Source organism: Talpa europaea (assembly GCF_964194135.1).
Source record: "Talpa europaea genome assembly, chromosome: 9".
Classification (NCBI taxonomy): domain Eukaryota; kingdom Metazoa; phylum Chordata; class Mammalia; order Eulipotyphla; family Talpidae; genus Talpa; species Talpa europaea.
Genome location: NC_140076.1, coordinates 24,026,187 through 24,046,177, shown reverse-complemented (window position 1 = coordinate 24,046,177; position 19,991 = coordinate 24,026,187). Strand labels below are relative to the sequence as shown.

The following is a 19,991-nucleotide window of genomic DNA, read 5'->3' as shown; positions in this document are numbered from 1 at the left end:
AAAGCAGCAAACTCACAGCATCCTCAACTCCTATTCCTGCGGCTGGCTCTCCATCCCAATTTCCAGTTCCTGAGAAAGGTGAATATAATTGACCCAGACCATCCTTTCAACCTAGGTCACCGGTCAGAGGTCACTGGGCAACATGGAGAGGGTTCCCCTTTGCATCAGGTACTCACCCCCTGAAATAACCCCCCTATACATTCTTCTCACGTGACCTCCTCCTCCATGAGGCTTCCTCGAGTTTCATAACCTCTTAGTGCATAACAAGCCACCCCAAAACTTAGTGCTTCAAACAAAATGTATTATTTTTCATGATCCTGTGAGTTGGCTGTACTTAACTGGGAGGTTTTACTGCTTCAGGTGCTATTGGCTGGGGTCACTCACCCAGCTGCACCTCACAGGAGCTGGAGCTGGAATGACCAAGATGGCCTCGCCCGTGGATGTGGCAGTTGGTGCTGACAGTCACTGTTCTTCTGCACTGGCTTCTTATCCTCCAGAGCCACTCTGTCTCACCATATGACCTTTCCAGAAGGATAGTCTAAGCTTCTTTCACAGTAACTGGTTGCCAAGAGGGCACAAATGAAATCTTCAGGGCCTCTTCAGCCTTAAGCTTGGAAACCACGTAGCATCACTTCTGCATTTTGTTAATCAAAGCAAGTCAAAGCAAGTCACTGGACCAGCTCAGAGTCAACTCCACCTCTGTAGGGGAAAAATGGCCAAATAACATCGCCACCCGGCTGGCAGGATGGAAACGATTTGGAGCCATCTATGGAAATAATTTATCAAGCCCTGAGAAGGGCAGGTCTAAACATATTTCCCCCATCCTGAAACTTATTATTTTCTGCTTCCTCCCACAAAAGGTTTCATCGGTTCCTCCCAGGGCAAGGTGGAGGCTGGGCAGATCCCTCCTTTCTGTACCCTGTCCCAGTCTGATGCCCTGGAGGTTTGGCCAAGATTTTCTGCGGCTCCCACCTACTTTTTGCACACTTCTGGGCTCACGCAGAGGCCCCTGTCTGCCTCCTGGGCTGTGCCTTGGGATGGGTGGTATCAGGGTCTACATCTCGGGTTCTGCACCAGGGGTGACAATGCCCTGGAACTCCAGGATGGTGGTCCAAGATGCCTGGGTTTCCAGGCTCCTTTTCTATCCTCTCTCCTTCCATTTCCTTATAGGCTGTTCACTAACCCCTCCAACCAAGCTCGGTAGGCGGATTCTGAGAGGGTGAGCCCCTGCTGGCCATTAGGGAGTCATAAAGAATCCGTGTTCGGAGCCGCGGGGAGTCTGTCAGGTTTTGGGGTGGGGGCAGGACCTGGCCTGGCCACGGCCTTTCAGCGCCCCTCCGCCTGGGTGTGGGAGAGATGCCCGACTGGGCCTGCCATGGAGCTCCCAGCCAGCAGCCGAGCCCAGCAGCCGAGCCCAGCACGCACGGAGCTAGCCATCCACCACTCCCTCGTCCGCGGAATATTCCAGGGTCCTAGCGTCAGAGGAGGAAAGAGAGGGTTACTCTTGGGGGGAAGGGCGACCAGTTTTTCTTATTCACCTTTGGGAAAAAATATTGCCAGGCCTCCCCTCCCTCGGTGCCCTTGCACGGAGACGATTCCCCGCAATCCCGAGTCCGCCGCAGCCTGCAAGACCCCATCTGCGGCCGGTCTCCAGCGGCTTCCCCCACCCCCATTCACTTGCGGCTAGGAGGGCCAGGAAGGGCCCCCCAATACTCGCGCAACCACGCGGGCGACCGAGAGCGCGAGTTTAGCGCCCCGGCGCCCCCCACCCCTCCCGCCGGGCGGGCGGGCACACACTCCCGGCGCTGCCCGCCCCTTGGCGCGCCGGCCGCGCCCCCTCCCGCGGCCAGTCCCGCCAGCTCCGCGCCGCGGCCGCCCGCTCGGGCCGCGCTGGGTCAGGGCCGGAGCATGGAAGCCGGGGCGCCCCGGCAGCCTCGCGAGCCCGGGCCCGGCGCAGAGACCGCCGCAGCCGGGTGCTGGGACGAAGCCAAGACTCTGCACGACAACCTCTCACCCAAGAAGAAACCCAAATCGGTAAAATTAGGGCAACGATATGGGGGGGATTCGGAGGAAGGGTCACCGGGAAGAGGGGTCGTAAGCCCCGCGGGAGGGACCCGTGGCGTCCGCGGGGTGGACACGCAGTGAGAGCCTCGCCGGGAAGGCGCTGGCCGGCGGGCGCAGGCTCGGGGTTATTTTGGGAGCTCTGCTCGGGTGTTTCTCCACCCCGCACCCCACCGGCTCGGGTGCCACGCCAGGATCCCCCTCCCGCATGCTGTCATCTGGGCCCCACTAGGGCCCCGTGCCCCAGACACACACACACACACACACACACACACACACACATGCACACGCACACCCCATCCCCAGCGCAGGCAGCCTGGGGCTCGGACAGCACTTGTTGGCAAAGGCGGCCAGTCGTGCCTGCAGAATCAACCTCCGCCCCCCCACTCCCCGCAGCTAGAAACCCCACTCTAGAGACCTGGCACCTTGCTGGGCTCTCCGGTCTCTACCATCTGGCCACCGGGTTCCCAGGGCCTTGAGCTCTTAGGCTCGGTGTCCTAAGGGAAGGAAGCTGCCCTGGGATCTGTGCTCTCAGTTCAGGCCTCCAGCTCCTCTGGTTCCCAGCCCCAGCCCTGGGTTCTGTTCCCTTCACTGTGGGCACCAACATTCCTCATGACCCCTGTGGTGGCCCCAGCCCTCTGGGGGGCACGGAGAACAGAGATGCTTTACCCATAGGGCAAGTTCAGGATGCTTTGCTTGGCTTCGGGCAGACTCTCTCCACCTTCCACCTTCCCAGAGCTCAGAGCTCCCAGCTCCGGGAGGAGACAGAGGGTAGAGGTGGGCCCAGCTGTGTCCTCTGGAGAGCTCCAGAGGGACCTTAAAGCATCCTGCCGCTTCCTTCCAAAGACCCTTCCCCTTCCCAGGCCCACCCAGTCAATGGGCACTCCTGGCAGCACCTTCTGGGCCCGCAGAGCAGTGGGAACTGAGAGATGAGTTAGGCTGAGTCCCTGCTCCAGAGCTGTCAGTGCAGGGAGGGAGAGCCTGGACACAGAGAACGCTAGGAGGGAGACCTTTCAGCGTGCCCTGGGAGGTAGGGGAGAGTGACTGCCCACTAGGGGAGGCTGGCATTTGAGTTGATGTCAAAATCTGAGTAGTTCCTTTCCCAGTCAGAGAGGGAAACACGGTAGGAAAAAGGCATGGCCAGGTCTTTAAAACTGAGTGGGAAAATGCAGAATGGATGGGAGAAGCGTTGGAGGGCCTTGAGTGCCATGTTAAAGCACCTGGAATTTATCCAGTGTGATAAGGGGTTGTTATAACTGGATTCCATGGCCCCCCATGTTTCAGGGGGTTTGCATGCCTGTGAATCCAGTTCTTTTCTTTCTTCTTCAAACCATGTTTTAAACAATTAAATACGTGTAACAAATCCCAACACGTTCAAATGTGTTATATGGACATCTTAGCACCTTGGAGACTAACAATGTATGAACTTGTGCTGCACGTTGATTTTTTTAAAAGCAAATCTCAGAATAAAGTCTTTCCTGTGACCTCTTCAATAGATTAGTATCTTGAGATTGCTGACAATTGTAGTTGCTGAGAATTGTGAGATTCGTAGTTAAAGAACTAAACAAAAAACCTCTCACCACGTGCAATCACTTAACGGTGTGAATCAGGGGTTTTTCAATACTATGCAAAAACAACAAACACAGAAATAAATGGACTAGATGCTTAAGCTTACGTCTGCACTGGCATCCTAGGCCCCAGTTTCCAATCTGTTGTCAACCAAACAACTGTGTTGCTTTCATCATAATAAATATATCATGTACGTGTAATACATTTGAATGTGTCAAATAAATGTATACCAATAGAATAAGGTAATGTCTGGTTTATATAGTTGAATAAAGAGTTTATTTGAATTAAAGGCCAACCTACTTTTTAAAAAGCATGGAGACCTTGTGAAACTATGGCAGCATTTTCAGAGGGGCATGAACATGGGCCCATTACCATTTTAGAAAGATCTGCCTGGGGTGATGAGGTGGATGGGCTGGAGTGGGGCAGCAGGCAGGTCACTGAGGAGAGTGCCCTCTGCCTAAGGAGGCAGCAGGACTAACAGCATGGTCTGAGGTTGGAGGGGAGGGAACAGATGTAGGTGAAGCTCATCAACCCATTTCCTTCCCAAGCACCAAGGGGCCAGGGAGCTCAGGACCAGTTGTCAATCATGACCTCTCAGCCCCTGACCCTCAGGGTTCTCTGGAAGGCCAGGAACCTGGCGGCTTCCCAGCCTCTACTCCTTCCTGCAGTGGCCCCTCCTTCCACAGGCTATTTTGGGGGCTTTGGGTCTCGTGGGCCTCATCAGGGCCTGGTCCAGGCTTATTCTCATTCCCAGCAGTGCAAGTGAAACATTTAACCCCTGAAAGCCCATGGGAGGCCCCCATTTCAAGGGGTCAGAGAAGTTCCTCAGTTGAGCTCTATCTTGTCCCCTGCAGCAACCTTTCTCCCTCCAAGTCCTTCTAGAAATAACAGCTGTTGGTCTGCGTTCCTGTCTTGGGCCCAACAGGCAGAATCATGTTTGCCTAAATGAGAGCTCCTCAGGCAGGCTGATTGGGGCTGGGCTGCTGTCCATTATGCCCCACCCTGTCCCCAAGCCAGAGTGACAGTCTGTTCCCGAGCCACCGTGGAAGGCAGAGAGAGCTGGCAGACCCCGGCTCCCTGGAGTCCAGTATTCCCAGGCTGAGCCTGAGAGAAGGGTCTTTCAGATCTAACTCCCTGTCTGGAATCTGGTTTCAGATTCCAAAAGGAATCTGATTTCAGAAGGAACTGTCCCTTGGCTGTCCCTGACAGTGGATGGCATGGCGGCTTCCCTCTGCCGCGAGGTCCCTCTTCCACCTGTTCCTCCAGCTCCCTCCCAGCTTAGATTCATGTTTTCCACAGCAGCGCGTGCCCTCTAGGCCCTTGGGCTCCACCTTACCTGTATAGCAAGTCTTGAGCAGCGTCAAAGCAGGCTGAGAGGGGAAATGAGGTTCTCCTGGAGCCATCCATTCTGAGGAGAAAGAGCTCTGCCCTTGGTCTGCCCTTGGAAACTGCAGTCTGAGGGCACAGCGCCCCTCACGATTCCTCCCAATCTGAAAATGGAGATCGGGGAAGTAGCTCAGGTAGTAGGGCTTAGAGCCTTCTGGGAGCCATTGAGGAGGGGCATAGCAGGGGAATGCCTTGGGGACTGAGGCCAGCCTGGAGGTCAGAGATGTGAGATTCTGTCTTGACATTGCCGTGTGACCTGGAATAACACCTGCCCCCTCAGGGCCTGTTTCCCCATCTGCAGGTGTCCCCAGGTGGGGACACTTGGGGCCAAGGCAGCCAGGACATTTCAGTGGTGGGGTGGATGGAGTCTGGGTAACTCAGCTAGAGGCGGTCTGGAACGGCACTGTCTGGCAGGGACTATCGGACAGAAAGTGAGGAGCCAGATGTTGGCTGGCTGCCTGGGCTGGAGAGTGGCTTGGTGACCTGCCTGAGGGGGCTGGAGGGCAGCTGGCTCTCTGTTCTTGATAGGGGGGATGGGTCTGTCCCTGGGGCAATAGCTCAGCCCCTTTTCTTTCTTTCTTTCTTTTTTTTTTAAAGATTATTTATTTATGCATACAAGAGCTGGTGTACAGGCCAGAGGTGCCGGGGGCAGGGGTGAAAGGATTCACCAAAGACAGAGTGCGGAGCAGAACAGGGCAACTGACTGAAATACACTGCTGAGGGGAGCAGTGGGTGAGACAGGAGAGGTCTGCTGTGCCATGTGGGTAGCTCCCTGGCCTGGGATCAAACTCGTGCTGCAGTGGCTGCAGATAGCTTCATAGTGCTGCGACTTAACCCCTTGCACCTCCAGGGAGGCCCTCATCCCCTTTTCTGAAGACCAACAGGTTTCCAGGGTTTTTGAGAGTGGACACCCCGACTCCCCCAGACCTTTTCTCTTACCATCCCTGGTATCTCTCTTTCACTTCTTTCCTTTAGTCTCTTTACTCTATCCTTGAGAGCTCAGAGCCTGTGAAAGGGTGGGGAGGTCCCCAGCCCAGCATGCACAGACAGCTGGGACAGGTGCTCGGGGTGAGCCCCAGAGGAGAGGCACCTGGCCTGCCACTCCTCACACTGACCTTGCTGGCCACATCCACCATCTGGGTTGGGTAAAACATCACATGCAAGCTTAGATCTGCCTCATGGACTTGGGGAACTCTGGTCTTCATTTCTACTATGAGGGTGAAAGCTTCACTGGCTACTGACCATACAGAGCTACTTAAAATAATTAAGATGAAATACAATTAAAAATTCAGTCCTTCAGTCTCGCTAATCACATTTAAGGGCGGACATACAATCACATGGACAGCACTGGTCATCTCTGTGATCACAGGAGGTTTTGCTGGCTGGTGCTCTACCATGGAATGGCTCAAATCTCTACCTTGGGAGTAGAGTGTAAGCTCCATGGGGTAAAGGTCATATTATCTGCCTTGTCTCTGGCCATGTCCCGGCACAGTGCCTGTTGCATAGTAATCACTCAGTGCTGTCAACTGATTGAAGCCAGACCTGACTCCAGAGAGAAGCAGCAGAGTCAAGTTCATGGCCCTCGAGATCCATTTATGAATGAGTCTTGCCTTCATTGGGACCCCCATCTGTGCAGGGAAGCATCGCCCCAGGATTGCTCAGGTCAAAGAGATGTGGTAGGACTCTCTGGGTGTCTGTGAGTCTCTCGGGCACCCATGTTCGGATCCTCCCTGGAGACTGTAAGGGGCCAGCTGCTGTGCGTGGTGGCATGCCCCACTGGAGGTGGCAGAGGGGTGCTGAGGCCCCCCCGGCGCCCTGAGAGAAGGCCTCTGCCACCCAGCACCTGCCTCACCTACACCCTCGCCCCATGCCCTGGGCTCTGCCCCCTCTGTGACCTCACTGTCTGCCGGCTCACCTCCTCATGCCTTCCATCACCTCCGCTCCTCCTTTAAGGTTCCCCTCAAGCCTCTGTGCTCCCATGGCAACTGCCCCTGAACCCCACCATCCAGACTTTGCTCCCCCTAGCATCTGAGTACTTGGTTCAGTCCCTTTGCCTCTGTCTACCTATCTTTCTCTCCTACTTGCCTGTGAAATTTACATCAGCCAGAAGAACACTCTCCGCACACCTGTCACAGAGCAAGCGGTCTCTGTGGCTGCTTAGGACATTAGGACGTGAACTGGAGTTCCTAGTCAGGTTAAATTTGCGATGGCAAATACTGTTTCTCCCTGAAAGATATTACTTAAAGATGTTTGGAGGGGTGCATGATCACATCTGAACTTGTGAAATATCCCCGGATGACAACATGGAAGACAGACTAGGGGGCAGCCTGGATGGGCTGGAGAGGGCAGAGGAGACAGGAAGGCGTGACTGCATGTGTGGAGTTGACAGGCTGGGGTGACGGCTGGATGGGTTGTGGAGGGAGCGGGAAGACTGGAGGTTGACTTTGGGGCTTCTGGCTGAGGGGGTGAGTGCCCACGTGGAGGTGCTGAGCTCTGAGCTGAGGAAGGAAAGGTCTGGGGTAGAGAGAGTGGTGGGAATTCAGCCTTGGGCACTTGGAGTTGGGTGTCTGTTAGTCCACTGGGGCAGTAAGGCATGAGTCTGGAGCTCAGGAGGAAGACCTCACTGCAGACAGAGATTTCCTTATAGAACTGTTTCTGGAACCGTTCCTGCCTAAGGGCATGTAGTCCTCGTTTTTTAATGGAAACCATCTGGACATTATCGCAAGCACCGGTCGTCCTTAGGCTAAATACGCTCTTTCCATTTTTCTGTTGTGTCCACATGGCTGGCTAGATGGCAGACTCCTTCGAGAACACGTCCTCCCATGGGGTAGTGCTCCTCTGTCCCCAGCTGGGCCCTGCACCAGGGGGTCCTGACCTAAGTCTGACCCAGCCCAAGGTTAGCCTCTTTAGGGCTATCCTGAGCCCAACCCTTGTCTCCCCCTTCCCGAGGGGCTTGCCCGTGAGCCCCAGGGAATGGGAGTGACCCCCTCTTTCTGCCCCTCTGCAGCCCAAGCCGCAGAATGCAGTCACCATCGCTGTGTCCTCCCGTGCCTTGTTCCGCATGGACGAGGAGCAGCGGATCTACACGGAGCAGGGCGTGGAGGAGTACGTGCGCTACCAGCTGGAACATGAGAACGAGCCCTTCAGCCCCGGGCCTGCCTTTCCCTTTGTGAAGGTGAGGGGCAGTGGCACTACTTGCCCAAAAGCTGTCTTTTTGGGGATGAGCAGAAAAGCACTCCCGTGGGTGTCTGAGTAAGGAAAAGCGTCCTCTCTGGGCAGATGCCACCCCAGGAGCTCAGTCTGGCTAGAGGACAGAGTCGTCGTGGGGAGAAGGGGCTGCCCCATGCCCTGAATGAGGACAGCCCCGTGCCAGGGAACCAGTTTGGTGAACCACCACGGGCTGGGTTTTAGCCCCCACTCACCGTTTCAGTGAGGTGCCCGTGATCAATACCCCCCATAGAGGCCTTAGGAGAAGGTCCTTGTCCCCTGGGCTCCCCTCTCTAGCCGCTTTGGATCCCAGCTCACCCCTCCTCCCTGGCCATAGCTACCAACTGCAGGTGTCATTGCCTGGAGGGTCTGAGCTGGAGGCTCCTTCTCCCACCAGGCTCTCGAGGCTGTGAACAGGAGGCTGCGGGAGCTGTACCCCGATAGCGAGGACCTCTTTGACATCGTCCTCATGACCAACAACCATGCTCAAGTGGGTGTCCGTCTCATCAACAGCATCAACCATTATGGTGAGCAGGAGGGGGGTGGCTGTGGGACACCCACACCAGACACTGGGACAGGCCCCCACCTCTGCCGGGGCAGGGTTAGAGGAACCCCAAGCCCAGCAGTTTGAAAAACAAAACAAAACAGAAAGACCCTGATCCTAGCATTGCCATTTTCAAGGTGTTAATATTTCCATCCTGGCTAATTTTAAGCTACCAACAGTTGAACAATCGAACTGGATTTAAAAATCTCTGGATGTTTAAACATTTGATTTGTGCAAGTCATACTGCATACCACTGCATGGGCCTGCCGGCTAGATGATTGGAGAGGGCACTTACTGCTTGTGTGCCTCAGTTTCTCTATCTACAGTGGGCCTAACAGGCCTCACAGGGCTGCTGGGAGAAGCAGCTTCTGTGGTCAGAGCAAAGGGGCTTGGTGTCTTAGTCCAAACTCTCGATTCAAAGTTCTTGTTCTGCGCCTCCAGAACAAGCTTAAGCCAAAGAATAATTCCTTATCAGATTCAGGAATGTCTCATGGAGCCACAGGACAGGAAGTAAAATTGGGTCTGCAAAGGCCTGAATCCAATCTCTAGAAATCTCTCCTGGCCTTTTTCTCTCTCAGCTGAATGAGTCTTATTTCTGCTTCTTTTGGTAAATCTATTCCTTTTCTTCTCCCTCTCTTCTTTTCTCCCTCCCTCTTACTCCTCCTCTCCCCAAACTAGGTTTCTCTGCATTTCCTGAGTGTGGCCCACATCTTTAAGTTTACAATTTCTTGTTTTAAGTAACCAAAAGAGTCCAGTTGACATTTTAAAACTCGATTTCAAATTGTTGAGAACAGGGGTGATGCTCACAATATTTAACCAGCTAAGACTCAGGGACTGAGTAATCAGGATGGACTCCACCTATGGTTTTGGCACAGGCCCTGCAGGACCCCCGCTGTGCCAGCCATCACCGCTCAGCTGTGGCCCACCCTGCACTAGGGGCTGGAGTGGTGAAGGGCTGGTCAGTGGGCTCAGAGCAGTAGCTACTGTGAGGAAGGTCACACAACACACACAGACTTGGTACAAGGTGACCATCAGCCCTGAAGAGAATCTGATGGGCCCGGCATGGGTCAGGTGTCTGTGCCCCTCCAGTCAGCTGTGACCAGGAGGCTTCACACACACACCCTGAGCTCATGGGGGGCTCACTTCTTATATTACCATGATTCCCTGACAAGAGGAGGTTATTGTGAGCCAGGTAATTGCTACGGAGGTAGGATTATTCCCGTTTCATGGATGAAGGATGAGAGGAAAAGGGCTGACCTAAAATCGCTCAGAGAATCCCTTAGCTGCCTGGCCACCACTCAAAACAAGATGGTGGCCATTGGACACAGAGGGACAACTCTGAGGCCCTGAGCATTGACCTTGGCCTCCCTGGGTCCTGTCTGCTTCCTTCCCAGACCTGTTCATCGAGAGGTTCTGCATGACGGGTGGGAATAGCCCCATCTGCTACCTCAAGGCCTACCATACCAACCTCTACTTGTCGGCTGACTCAGAAAAAGTACGGGAAGCCATTGATGAAGGTGAGTCAAACTGGGGAGAGAGGATCTGGGGATTCTGGTAAAAGAGTGGGAGGCCTGGCCCTAGAGTTCTGAGCAGGCGCTGGGGTTGCCATGGTAACTGAAAGGTGAGGCTGTGCAATACCTTCCTTACTTCCTATGTCCTGTTCTGTAAACTCTGAGAACAAGGCCCCGCCTATTCCACTTATTACCATCTCTTTCACTTTCCACCCCCTGCCCTGCCATATTAAGAATGATTTTACTCATCAGCTTCACCCAGCCTTCTGTTTCCATGGAAACCCTCCTTCCAGCCCAGAAAGCTACTCCCTTCTGTGATTGCTGCAGGTCAGTAGGAGTTCTAATTCTTGGGTGACCATGGACAGCCTCTGCCCCTCTTGACATCAGTGGGGTGGGAGATCAGGCCTCTCCAACCTGGGTGGTGGGGTTTGGGAAATGTCCAGCATTTCCAGCAACTGGGCTGGCTAATGCTGGGGTGAGGTTAGGAAACCCAGCTGCAAATACTGACAGAGAGAATTCCCCTCCACATGTTGCTTTCAAGGGGCAGTTTTGGGTGGTATGGGGAATCTCGGTCCTCTCGACAGGATGTTTATTGCTACTGCACCTGAGAGAAACAGGCCCACAGGGGAGGCAGGACTGCCCAGATGCCCGAGCGGGCTCCTCAGACTGAACACTAACGCAGACTTATATATTCACTTTCTCTTCCTCTTTCATGCTGTCTCCTGCCTGGAAGCCTGGCCTCTTTCCCACAATGCCTCACTCCCCTGAGCTGCTTGGGGGCTCCAAGAGCTTCCCAGGAAGCAGAAGCCGTTTCCCTAGACAGATGTCACACCCTCTCGTTGGGGTCTTGGCACCTGCCTGCAGGTGTGCCTTTCTATGTCTGTGATGTGAGCTCAGGCTAGGGAGCAGGAGATGGTCTGGAGGGAGGCCCACGCTCAGGGTGGGATGTTCTGGCTCATCTGAACTCTGACATTGGCACTGGCAATGCTGAGAAGGTGCTGACCTGCTGGTAGCATCCTTGGGCTCTGAGGCTGGCACTGCTCACTCCTCCCAAAATTCTGCGTACACCCACCCTGTGAGCCTAGATTCCCAAATAGCAGGGTAGAAGCAGCCTTTGGAGACATGAAAAATAGGGAGGGGGCTGAGACAGCCGCCCAGGTCTCCAGCCTCCTGGCATTGCTTTCTGTTGGCCACCACAGCTCAAACCTGAAGCCGGGGTCCTGGTGGGGCATCCTGGACCCTCTGGAGAATCCCAGGGGTGCAGAGAGTCTGTGCACATAGTCAAATGTAGTTTTTGCTGCTCCCCCTGGGAACCCACATTTTCTCGAGGAACCCTGAGTAAGCAGGCCACCCTGAGTAGTGCATACCCGGGGGGCCACTGTGGTGGTAGACTGGGGACACCCACCCCACCCCACCCGAGACTGTAGCCTGGGATCTCAATCCCAGACAGAGCTGAAACACCCTTCATTTTACCTTGGTCCAGAGAAATTGAAGAACTTTCTGGAATCAACAGCAAGAGCGTAACTGAGGCCAAACCAGAGTTGGAACTCCTTTCCAACCCCCTGTAAGTCTATGACAGGGCCTGTGAGGACCCCCTGGCAGGAAATTAGTGGCCTGGGGAACACTTCCTTCCAGCCAGAACTCATAATCAGTTGATCCATTATACTAGGTGTTGAGGTATTGAAATTGTTCTATTATGACTGATACATAATTTCTACCCTGAGTCCTTTGAGGGCCCTTCTGTCCCCTGGGATTCTCCACAAAAAGCAACTACGAGGGTCACCCTGGAATGGATCAGTGCCCTCAAAGACCTACTTAGAGCAAAAGGCATTGTCTGTTCTTATTGGCCAGCTTTTAAATATCAACCCTCCTGAGCCTCACTCCTAGTCCTGGGACAGGCAGATAGAGCTAGCCCTTTGAGGCAGAGCTCGGGGGTTCAGGGGCTGGCACTGTTCCCAGATGAAGGAAGACATTTGCCTATTTTTGCACAGGGATCGCAGCTGCCACTATCTTCAGCCCCAGCAGGGACGTGGCTGTATCCCAGAGTCAGCTGCGCGTGGCCTTCGACGGAGATGCTGTGCTCTTCTCAGACGAGTCCGAGCGCATTGTCAAGGCCCATGGACTGGATCGGTTCTTTGAGCATGAGAAGGCCCATGAGAACAAGCCTCTGGCCCAGGTGCTTCACACACACACACCCTGAACCCCCTAAGTGGTTCTAGGAGGTTACCTATGCAGGACTTGCTGTTGACTTGAACCCCCAGTCCAGAATGAAACCCCAGGCTCATCCCAGATCCAGCCAGTTTCCCTGACTAAGCCTCCAGCCCTCACCCTTCTCATCTGACCTCTGGTACTCCACCATGAGCTTCGACCCCTTCACTGGGTTCCAACACCATTCCCTGCAGTCCCATCACCTCTTTGAAGCCCCTATTCTCTCTCTAAGTCCCTCTCTGGAGCCCCTACCCCATCTTTGAAGCTCCTTTTTAAGGTCTCCATCCCTTCTCAAAAGTCCCCACCCCTCTGTATGGGCTCACCCTCTCTCTGGACCCCCATGTCCTTCCCTGAGATTCCCCCACCTTTCTGAATCAGCACCGTCCCCTCAAGAAGTCCATTTTCCTCACTGGAAGAAAATACCTGGACAGTGCCCCTCGCCTGTGTTTCTCTCTAGTCCTTCCCAGCTCCTCCCACCCGATCTCTCGGCCAGAAAGCTCAGGGACCGCCCCTTCCATTTGCTTGGGGTCTCCCTGAGAACAGAATAGATCTTGCTGGAAATTCCCTGGGAATGGAGTTGTTAGGATATCCAGCCCTTCTGGAAGCTTCTATATTTGTGCTTTTAACAAAAATCTGGGTGCTCAATAATCCCAAAGCCTCTGGCCCCAAGCGCAGAGCAGGCTTCTGTGTGGCCTCTGAATATCCTTTTCACTCCCATTCTCCTTGGTTCCCTCTGATTCAAGTCCAGGGCAGGACAGTTTGCCCACTAAGAGCTGGACAGAGGCCTAGGAGACCAATGCCTGCTCCAGGTCACCCAGCACGTGTGGGGTCTCCACGAATGGAACACAACTCCCTCCAGCTGCTGTGCAGTTGTGTCCGTCAGCACCTGATTCTTTATTCACATTAAGCTTTGTTGTTTTGGGCACTATAGAAAGGAAATCATTTTCCTGACCCTAGAGAGCTGGACATGACTCCCTGTGCCCGAGGAGCAGGGTCCATGTCCAGCAGTTACAGGTTGGCCTGTCTGTCCCAGTTGTTTACAGCTGGAGTCCATTCCGATGGGGGGCTCATGCATAGTTAGTGGATTTTTCTTATCTGCCCTGCTGATGGGCACAGAGGCCACACTGATGCAGCTACAGGACAAACCTCACAGGTGGGTGGTGCGTGAATGGACATCCTTGGCAAACACCCATTGGTGCGTGCAGTGGCTGGAGCAGGCAGAGCAGAGCTGGGAGATTAGGGCTCCTGAACAGCTGCCCCACCCAGACAGCAAGGCTGGTGCTTGAGGGAGGAACCCAGCTGGAGAAGGGCCTGCATTTGGGAGAGGGATGAGCTCACAGTGTTTCCTTGTCTTCTCACAGGGCCCTTTAAAGGGCTTTCTGGAGGCGCTGGGGAGGCTGCAGAAGAAGTTCTATTCCAAGGGCCTGCGGCTGGAGTGTCCAATCCGCACCTACTTGGTGACGGCACGCAGTGCAGCCAGTTCTGGGGCCCGGGCTCTCAAGACCCTGCGAAGCTGGGGCCTGGAGACAGATGAGGCCCTGTTCCTTGCCGGAGCACCCAAGGGCCCCCTCCTTGAGAAGATCCGCCCACACATCTTCTTTGATGACCAGATGTTCCACGTGGCTGGGGCTCAGGAGATGGGCACAGTGGCCGCCCATGTGCCTTATGGCGTGGCACAGACACCCCGGCGGACTGCACCTACAAAGCAGGCCCCGTCTGCACAATAGTTGAGCTGCAAACTTTACCTGCCCACATCGCTCCAGACACTGCCTTGTGGCCCGGTGGGTCCCTCTAGCTCCTCACTCCCTGCCCTCTGCATGTCTGCCCTCCACCCCAAGCGGGGCGCTGTGGGAATGAGGCAGACTGGGCCGGCATCTCACCAGCCCTCCCTTTTTGGGCAAACACTGTGCAAGGGTGCTGCCTAGGAAGGTAAGGCTGCAGAGTAGGTGGGTTTTGGGGGCAGGTTGATGGGACTGAGGCTAGGAAGGGCCAAGGAGCCAAGATGCCTCTAAGGGGGTTTGGGGTGAAAACTAGCTCAGTCTCTCTCAAAGAGCGCTGCTCTGAGAGAAGGAGGATCTGATTTCTAAGCTGGCCTGGAATTAACTGCATAACTTTGAGTACACCCCTCTTTTTCATGGGTCTCAGCTGCCCTCCTCAAATGGTGGCATTCAAACTCTCCTGTAGTCCAAGAAGCTTGGTTTGGTGAGTGTGCCCTCTCTAAAAAGGAAGCTTCAGAGGCTGCTGGTGGTATATATGGCGCCTTTGGGCAAATCACTAAAGAATGCTGTCTTGAGGGGCATGAGTTATGAAAAGAGGGCCTGTCCTCTGGGCTGACCCAGACCCAGCCTGGGTACATGGCTCAGTGAGCAGGTGTGTGCTGGGTTTTACACCCTTGACTCCTCAGCCCAGAGGCCTTTGTCAGATGGGCAAAGTGCACATTCCTCCTCAGCAGCCTGCCTTTAACATTACACATCTGGAAACCACTGGACAAGGTGTCCCATTTGCTTCCTGTGATCCTGGAATCTGAGTGCTCAGGGTCATCTGCCAGGCGCAGAGTTTGTGAAAGGAGTGGGGAACTGGCCTTAACCTGCACGCAATCCTTAACCCAGCCAGCAGGGGGTGCTGCAGGCTCTCTCCGGGTGAAGCTTTCCTGACTTCTTTGCTTTTGCTTTTGGCCAAAGTTGACCTCCTTTGCTTTTGCTTTTAGACAAAGTGCAGTTGTTGCTGCCTGCCAACCCCTTCACCTCAACCCTCACCCCTCAATTATTGCATCCTGCTGAGCTGGCAGCTTTGCCAGTGGAGCCCAAATGCGGGGGAAGAAAGCTCGGTGGCTGAAGTGGGAGGTTGCCCAGGCTGAGCTGGAGGGAAGCCTGCCTAGGATGACCTGTGAAGTGTGGGGAGGTCTAGTCTGAGGCAGTGACCCGTTAGTGAAGAAGGAGCTGAAATGTCCTCTAGCAGAATTCTCCGGCCATTGGACTGAAACTAGAGGCAATGAGCTTTCCGTCACCGGGGTGCTGTGTAAGGCCTCTGGGACGCCTGTGGGTGCTCCGTGAATCTCCCGCCTTTGCCGGAGCCCCTGCAGCCACTTTATCACCACTTCCAGAAGAGACCTCTCACTGCCTAATGAGTCAGCCTCCTCCTTGACTGACCAGCTCACCCCGTAACAGCACCCATAGGTGCTCCCTGAAAGAACCAGAGGGCTAAGCAGACATCTGTGTGAGGCACTGACTCCCAGCTCCCAGGGCGGGGATCCTGGCTGTGAGCAAGCACTTTGTGAAGAAAACCAAAGGCACCGCGGGACAAGGCAGGGCTCTGGGTGTGTATGCAGGAGAAGCTGTGGCTCCATGGGAGCTGCAAAAGGGGGAGAAGGGCAACTTAGGGCCTGACTTTTGTCTTTTTGAGCACTCAGTCCAGGATCTGCCTGGGCACAGGATCTGGGCGTAGGACAGGGGAGTGAAGCAGATAATCCAGGAAGAGGAACAAAAGTGACACTGACAGTCCTCCAGGTGAGCAGCAGTTTGGGCAGAGGCGAGGTCTGGGTTGGGCTTTTACTGTCAGTGTTAAGGCCTCCAGAGGCAGGTCTTGGGGTGGAAGGGCAAGGTGGTGCTCAGTGCTGGGGCAGACACTCCACTGTCTTATCAGGGAATAGCCCAGTGATGAAGATGCCTTTGCACAAGGTCATCTTCTGTGCACATTTGCAGTCAGTATGGCTCTGACCAACAGAGGGCAGAGGCCCTGGTGCTTAGGCCCTGCCTCTGCCAAGGCCCAAGGCCAGCCAGAGATACTGAGGCCTAAGAAAAAGCTCAAGGGAACTAACATGCGAGAGGAAATAAGAGAGGGTGCTCAACCCAAGTCACCTTAGATCTTGGCTGAAACATGGAAGACCCTGCCCACCCCCCTTCCAGGACAGAATCACCCCGTTTGGTCAGCCTGCAGGTTGCTATAAAAAGCCTGCAAGGCTGGGCACAGCTAAGGCAGGCTGGAGCAGTGGGCACCTCTCTATGAGAGGAGAGCCAGATGTCACCTAATTAAGATAAACCCCAGGGGTTCTGTCAGAGGTCCTGCTCCCAGGGCTAGTGATAAACACCGGATGATTCTTCCAGGTCTCTCAGGAAACAGAAAATATAATGCTGGCAGTGGAAAGATAAAATGCAGTAAAGCCTGGAAAGTGGACCTCACTGGAACCACCATTAATAGACATGGACAGCCCTGGGCAATGAGAAGCAAGAGGGTCCAGATTATATTATTGAAACCATAAATGAGCACCTCAGGCCTGGGGGAAAAAAGACTGGATGTCCTGGGGGTGACTTAGGCTGTGGCCAGACACACCTTCTGATTGTTTAAAGGGGTGAGAGCCCTGGGGAGAGGAGCACTGTTTAGTGTCTTACCAGGCAAAATAAAAAGCCAGGTGAACGCCAAAGCCCCAGGCCCCATGTGGACTGCCACTCTGGGGTTGAGGGGCGCAACTTCTGAACTGCTGGGCCCCTGTAGCTGAAAGCATGGCTCCCCAGCAAGTCCTGCAGAAGGCAGCCCAGGAGATGCTTGCCAACAGCTCTGGACCCAATGGGAATGGCCACTTAGCAGAAAAACAGAAGCCCTGTTTCCACGCACTGAGACTGCTAAGATGACTACAAAGCAGCCTCCTCCCCTTCCTGAGAGCCCAATCAGAATGGTGGGGAAGCCGCAGAATACACCAGAAGAAATCAAAACCAGCAGGAAGTTCACATCTGAGCCGAATCCAGCATTGCAAAGATATTCAACTCATGTTCCCCAGTACAGTCAGACTGGTGGTTAAAATACTGAAAGACTCCCCATAAGCGCTGGTAAAGAGCACTGGTCTGAACCCCTGAGGGCCCCTCTATCTTTTCATGATCCTGCAGAAGGGGACCCCGACAGCATGGTGGCCAGTGTCTACTCTGCAGGATACCCCGGGCATAGTGGGTTAGCAAGTAAAGTAATTTGCCCAAAGCCACACAGCTCAGATACTGACGCGGGGACCCATGCTCTGATGCGGGGACCATGCTCTTAAACATTTTGCTGTAAGGCCTGTGCACGAGCACAGAGATGACAAAAGAAGTTGGCATTTCGACCCCCCACTTGCTAAAATGCTCTAACACACTTGAGAGCCTACATATTTTGTATAACTTTTTAAATCACTAAGAATTTAAAGTAGCACCAAATATTTGCAGAGCGCCTGAATCACCTCCAGAATACCCCCCTTGACCTTCCTGGAGCCCAGTTTGTAGTCCCCCATGTTGGACTAATGCCCATTGGTTTACCGATGTCTACGACTGATTTCTCAGGACAACCAGAGAGTGGATTGTTTTGACAAGAGACTGCAGAGCTCAAAATACTTACCTGGCTCTTGACAGAGAGTTTGCTGACCTCTGGGCTAAGTTCACACCCACCCCAGCACAGGGAGGCAGAGGCTGCTGCATTGCCCAGGGGGTAGCATGTGGGGGTCCTGTGGCCACCTGTGGGCTTCATTAGGGCACAGAGAATGGCAGGCACTGGCTAAGGACCAGTCTGAGTATTTAGGGTTTCAAGTTTTGATTATTTTCAGGTGACATGTTGTAATTTGAAATGTGGTTGACACACCAGCTTGGCTGAGTGCGTCCTCCAAAGCTGATGGGAGCAGGGCAGGGCCCTGGCGAAGCTGAGCCCCGCGGGTTGCCTGGCACCTGCTCAGCGTGGCTCTGTTGTCCTCAGTGTCATTGCCCTTGTGGGACTGACCAGTGCTAGTAGACTGTGGGCCTTAGCTAATATTCATCAAGTGATATGCCCAGTGTTGACTTAAGCTTCAGATCTGACAAGTCATACACATGCTCTCTGTGGGAGCAAGGACAAGCTCCTTGAAAAGAGGGTTCCAGCCAAAGCTTGAGCTTTTGCAAGTTACTGCTCAAGTGGGAGCTAAAACTTGAGCAGCAGGCCTTGGGATGGCTTGTCATGCGGTGTCAGAGTTTGAGCAACAAACACTACTCACGCACCCTCATTGTGGAATTGTAGATCAGTAGGAATCTGCAGATTTAGAGATCTACCAAGCGGCCAGGATCCACCGCAAGAATGGCAAGCGTGGAAGCAGCCCCTGATACCCCCACGGCTGTTGCTGTTCCATTGTGTTACTTTTCTCCACTCAACCCAGTCTTGGCCTCAGAGCCCCTCTCAACCTAGTGTTCCAGGCAGCAGCGACCAGTGAGTGGTTTGGAGTTGGCATGAGAGATGAATTGGCATTGGATGTTGTGTTCTGGGTGGTGTGCAGGGCCCTGGTGTTAATGCTGTGATGCTGTAGCATGGCTCTGAGGATGTGGGCTCCATTCAAAGAGGAGGGAGAACGGCATCCCAGCCACTGTCTCTGGGAGAGGCTGGAGAGGCAGTCGGGTTTCATTCTCACAGCAAATTGCAGACACCCCTCTCGCCAGTAGGCGGCACTGCAGGCCAGCACTCAGACGCTGCCCCCCTCCCCGGCCCCCCGCAGGGTTTTATGTACTAATTTACTTTGTTCTGTGTCACTTGGTGCCACAGGTAGCATAGCCATAAAGAACTTTAGGTGCTCTGAAAATGTTTGCTAAATGTATCTGTGCGACAAGCTGATTGTTCTTACAACAAGCACTGTGATTTTGTGTATGGACACACTCATGAGTGTGCAGCAGGATAAAAACTGTGTATGCATGTTTATGTGGGTGTGTATAAAAGGCCAGCTATCTCTACTGACAACTGTGTGCATATGTGTGTGTGTGTATAGGATGATTATCTCTGTTAAATAAGCGTCCTGGGCCCCACATATGATTGGTGGCCAGCCCTGCTTCCTGGAATGGGTTCTGATTATTGCCAGCATCTCATGGGCATTTGCACATGTGCAGCATTGGAACTGCTGAGACCAGGCCCCTTATCTGTCTCTCCAACTTCTAGCCTCGGATCTACAAGGTCTTGGCTCTTAACCATCTCTCTGCCTTCCACTTCTATCCCCTGCAGCCTTGGGAAGGAAGTGGTACAATCTATACTAGGACATCCCTTTTTGACTGTACCTGCCTTACCATCTCCTCTTATTTGTTTCCTCCCTCTGATGGTTCCAGGGCCAACATGAACAGTTGGGCAGATTGTGCACTGCACAAATCCGCATGGCACCATTGATACCACTTGATGAGAGTGGTGTCTCTAGGCACCTGCAAAAGCTGCCAACTTTACACAGCTGCCCCAGTCATCTTATGGCCTTGACTTAGAAAATTGCCTTCTTCCCTGACCCTTTGGCTCAGCCCAGGCAAGACTGGGATTCCTTCCTCTGCTGGTGTGTTCTAATCTGGTGCAGAAGTGATTCACCCTTGGCTTTGATTGGAAAGTATCTCCCCAATGGATCACCTCCCCTGAGGCCTTTGGAATTCAATTTATGAAAATGAAATACGGCTGGCAACTTTTCAGTTACTTGTCTTTGCACAGTGAGAGGCCCCTGTAAGACAAACCAAAGCTCTGCAGACTGGGGTCGCTGACCCCCACACTCCTGGTCTGAG

General features: G+C 53.9%; 1 protein-coding gene across 1 annotated transcript; it reads left to right on the top strand.

Annotated features, from left to right (window-relative positions):
* Positions 1-1,908: 1,908 nt before the first annotated feature.
* Positions 1,909-14,213, top strand: NT5C1A (5'-nucleotidase, cytosolic IA; the record flags this gene model as incomplete). Its single annotated transcript, XM_084242169.1, has 6 exons — positions 1,909-2,034; positions 8,024-8,191; positions 8,621-8,750; positions 10,162-10,284; positions 12,270-12,454; positions 13,848-14,213. 6 exons carry the CDS (start codon positions 1,909-1,911, stop codon positions 14,211-14,213), a joined length of 1,098 nt encoding a protein of 365 aa, XP_084098295.1.
* Between the last annotated feature and the right edge of the window lie 5,778 nt (positions 14,214-19,991).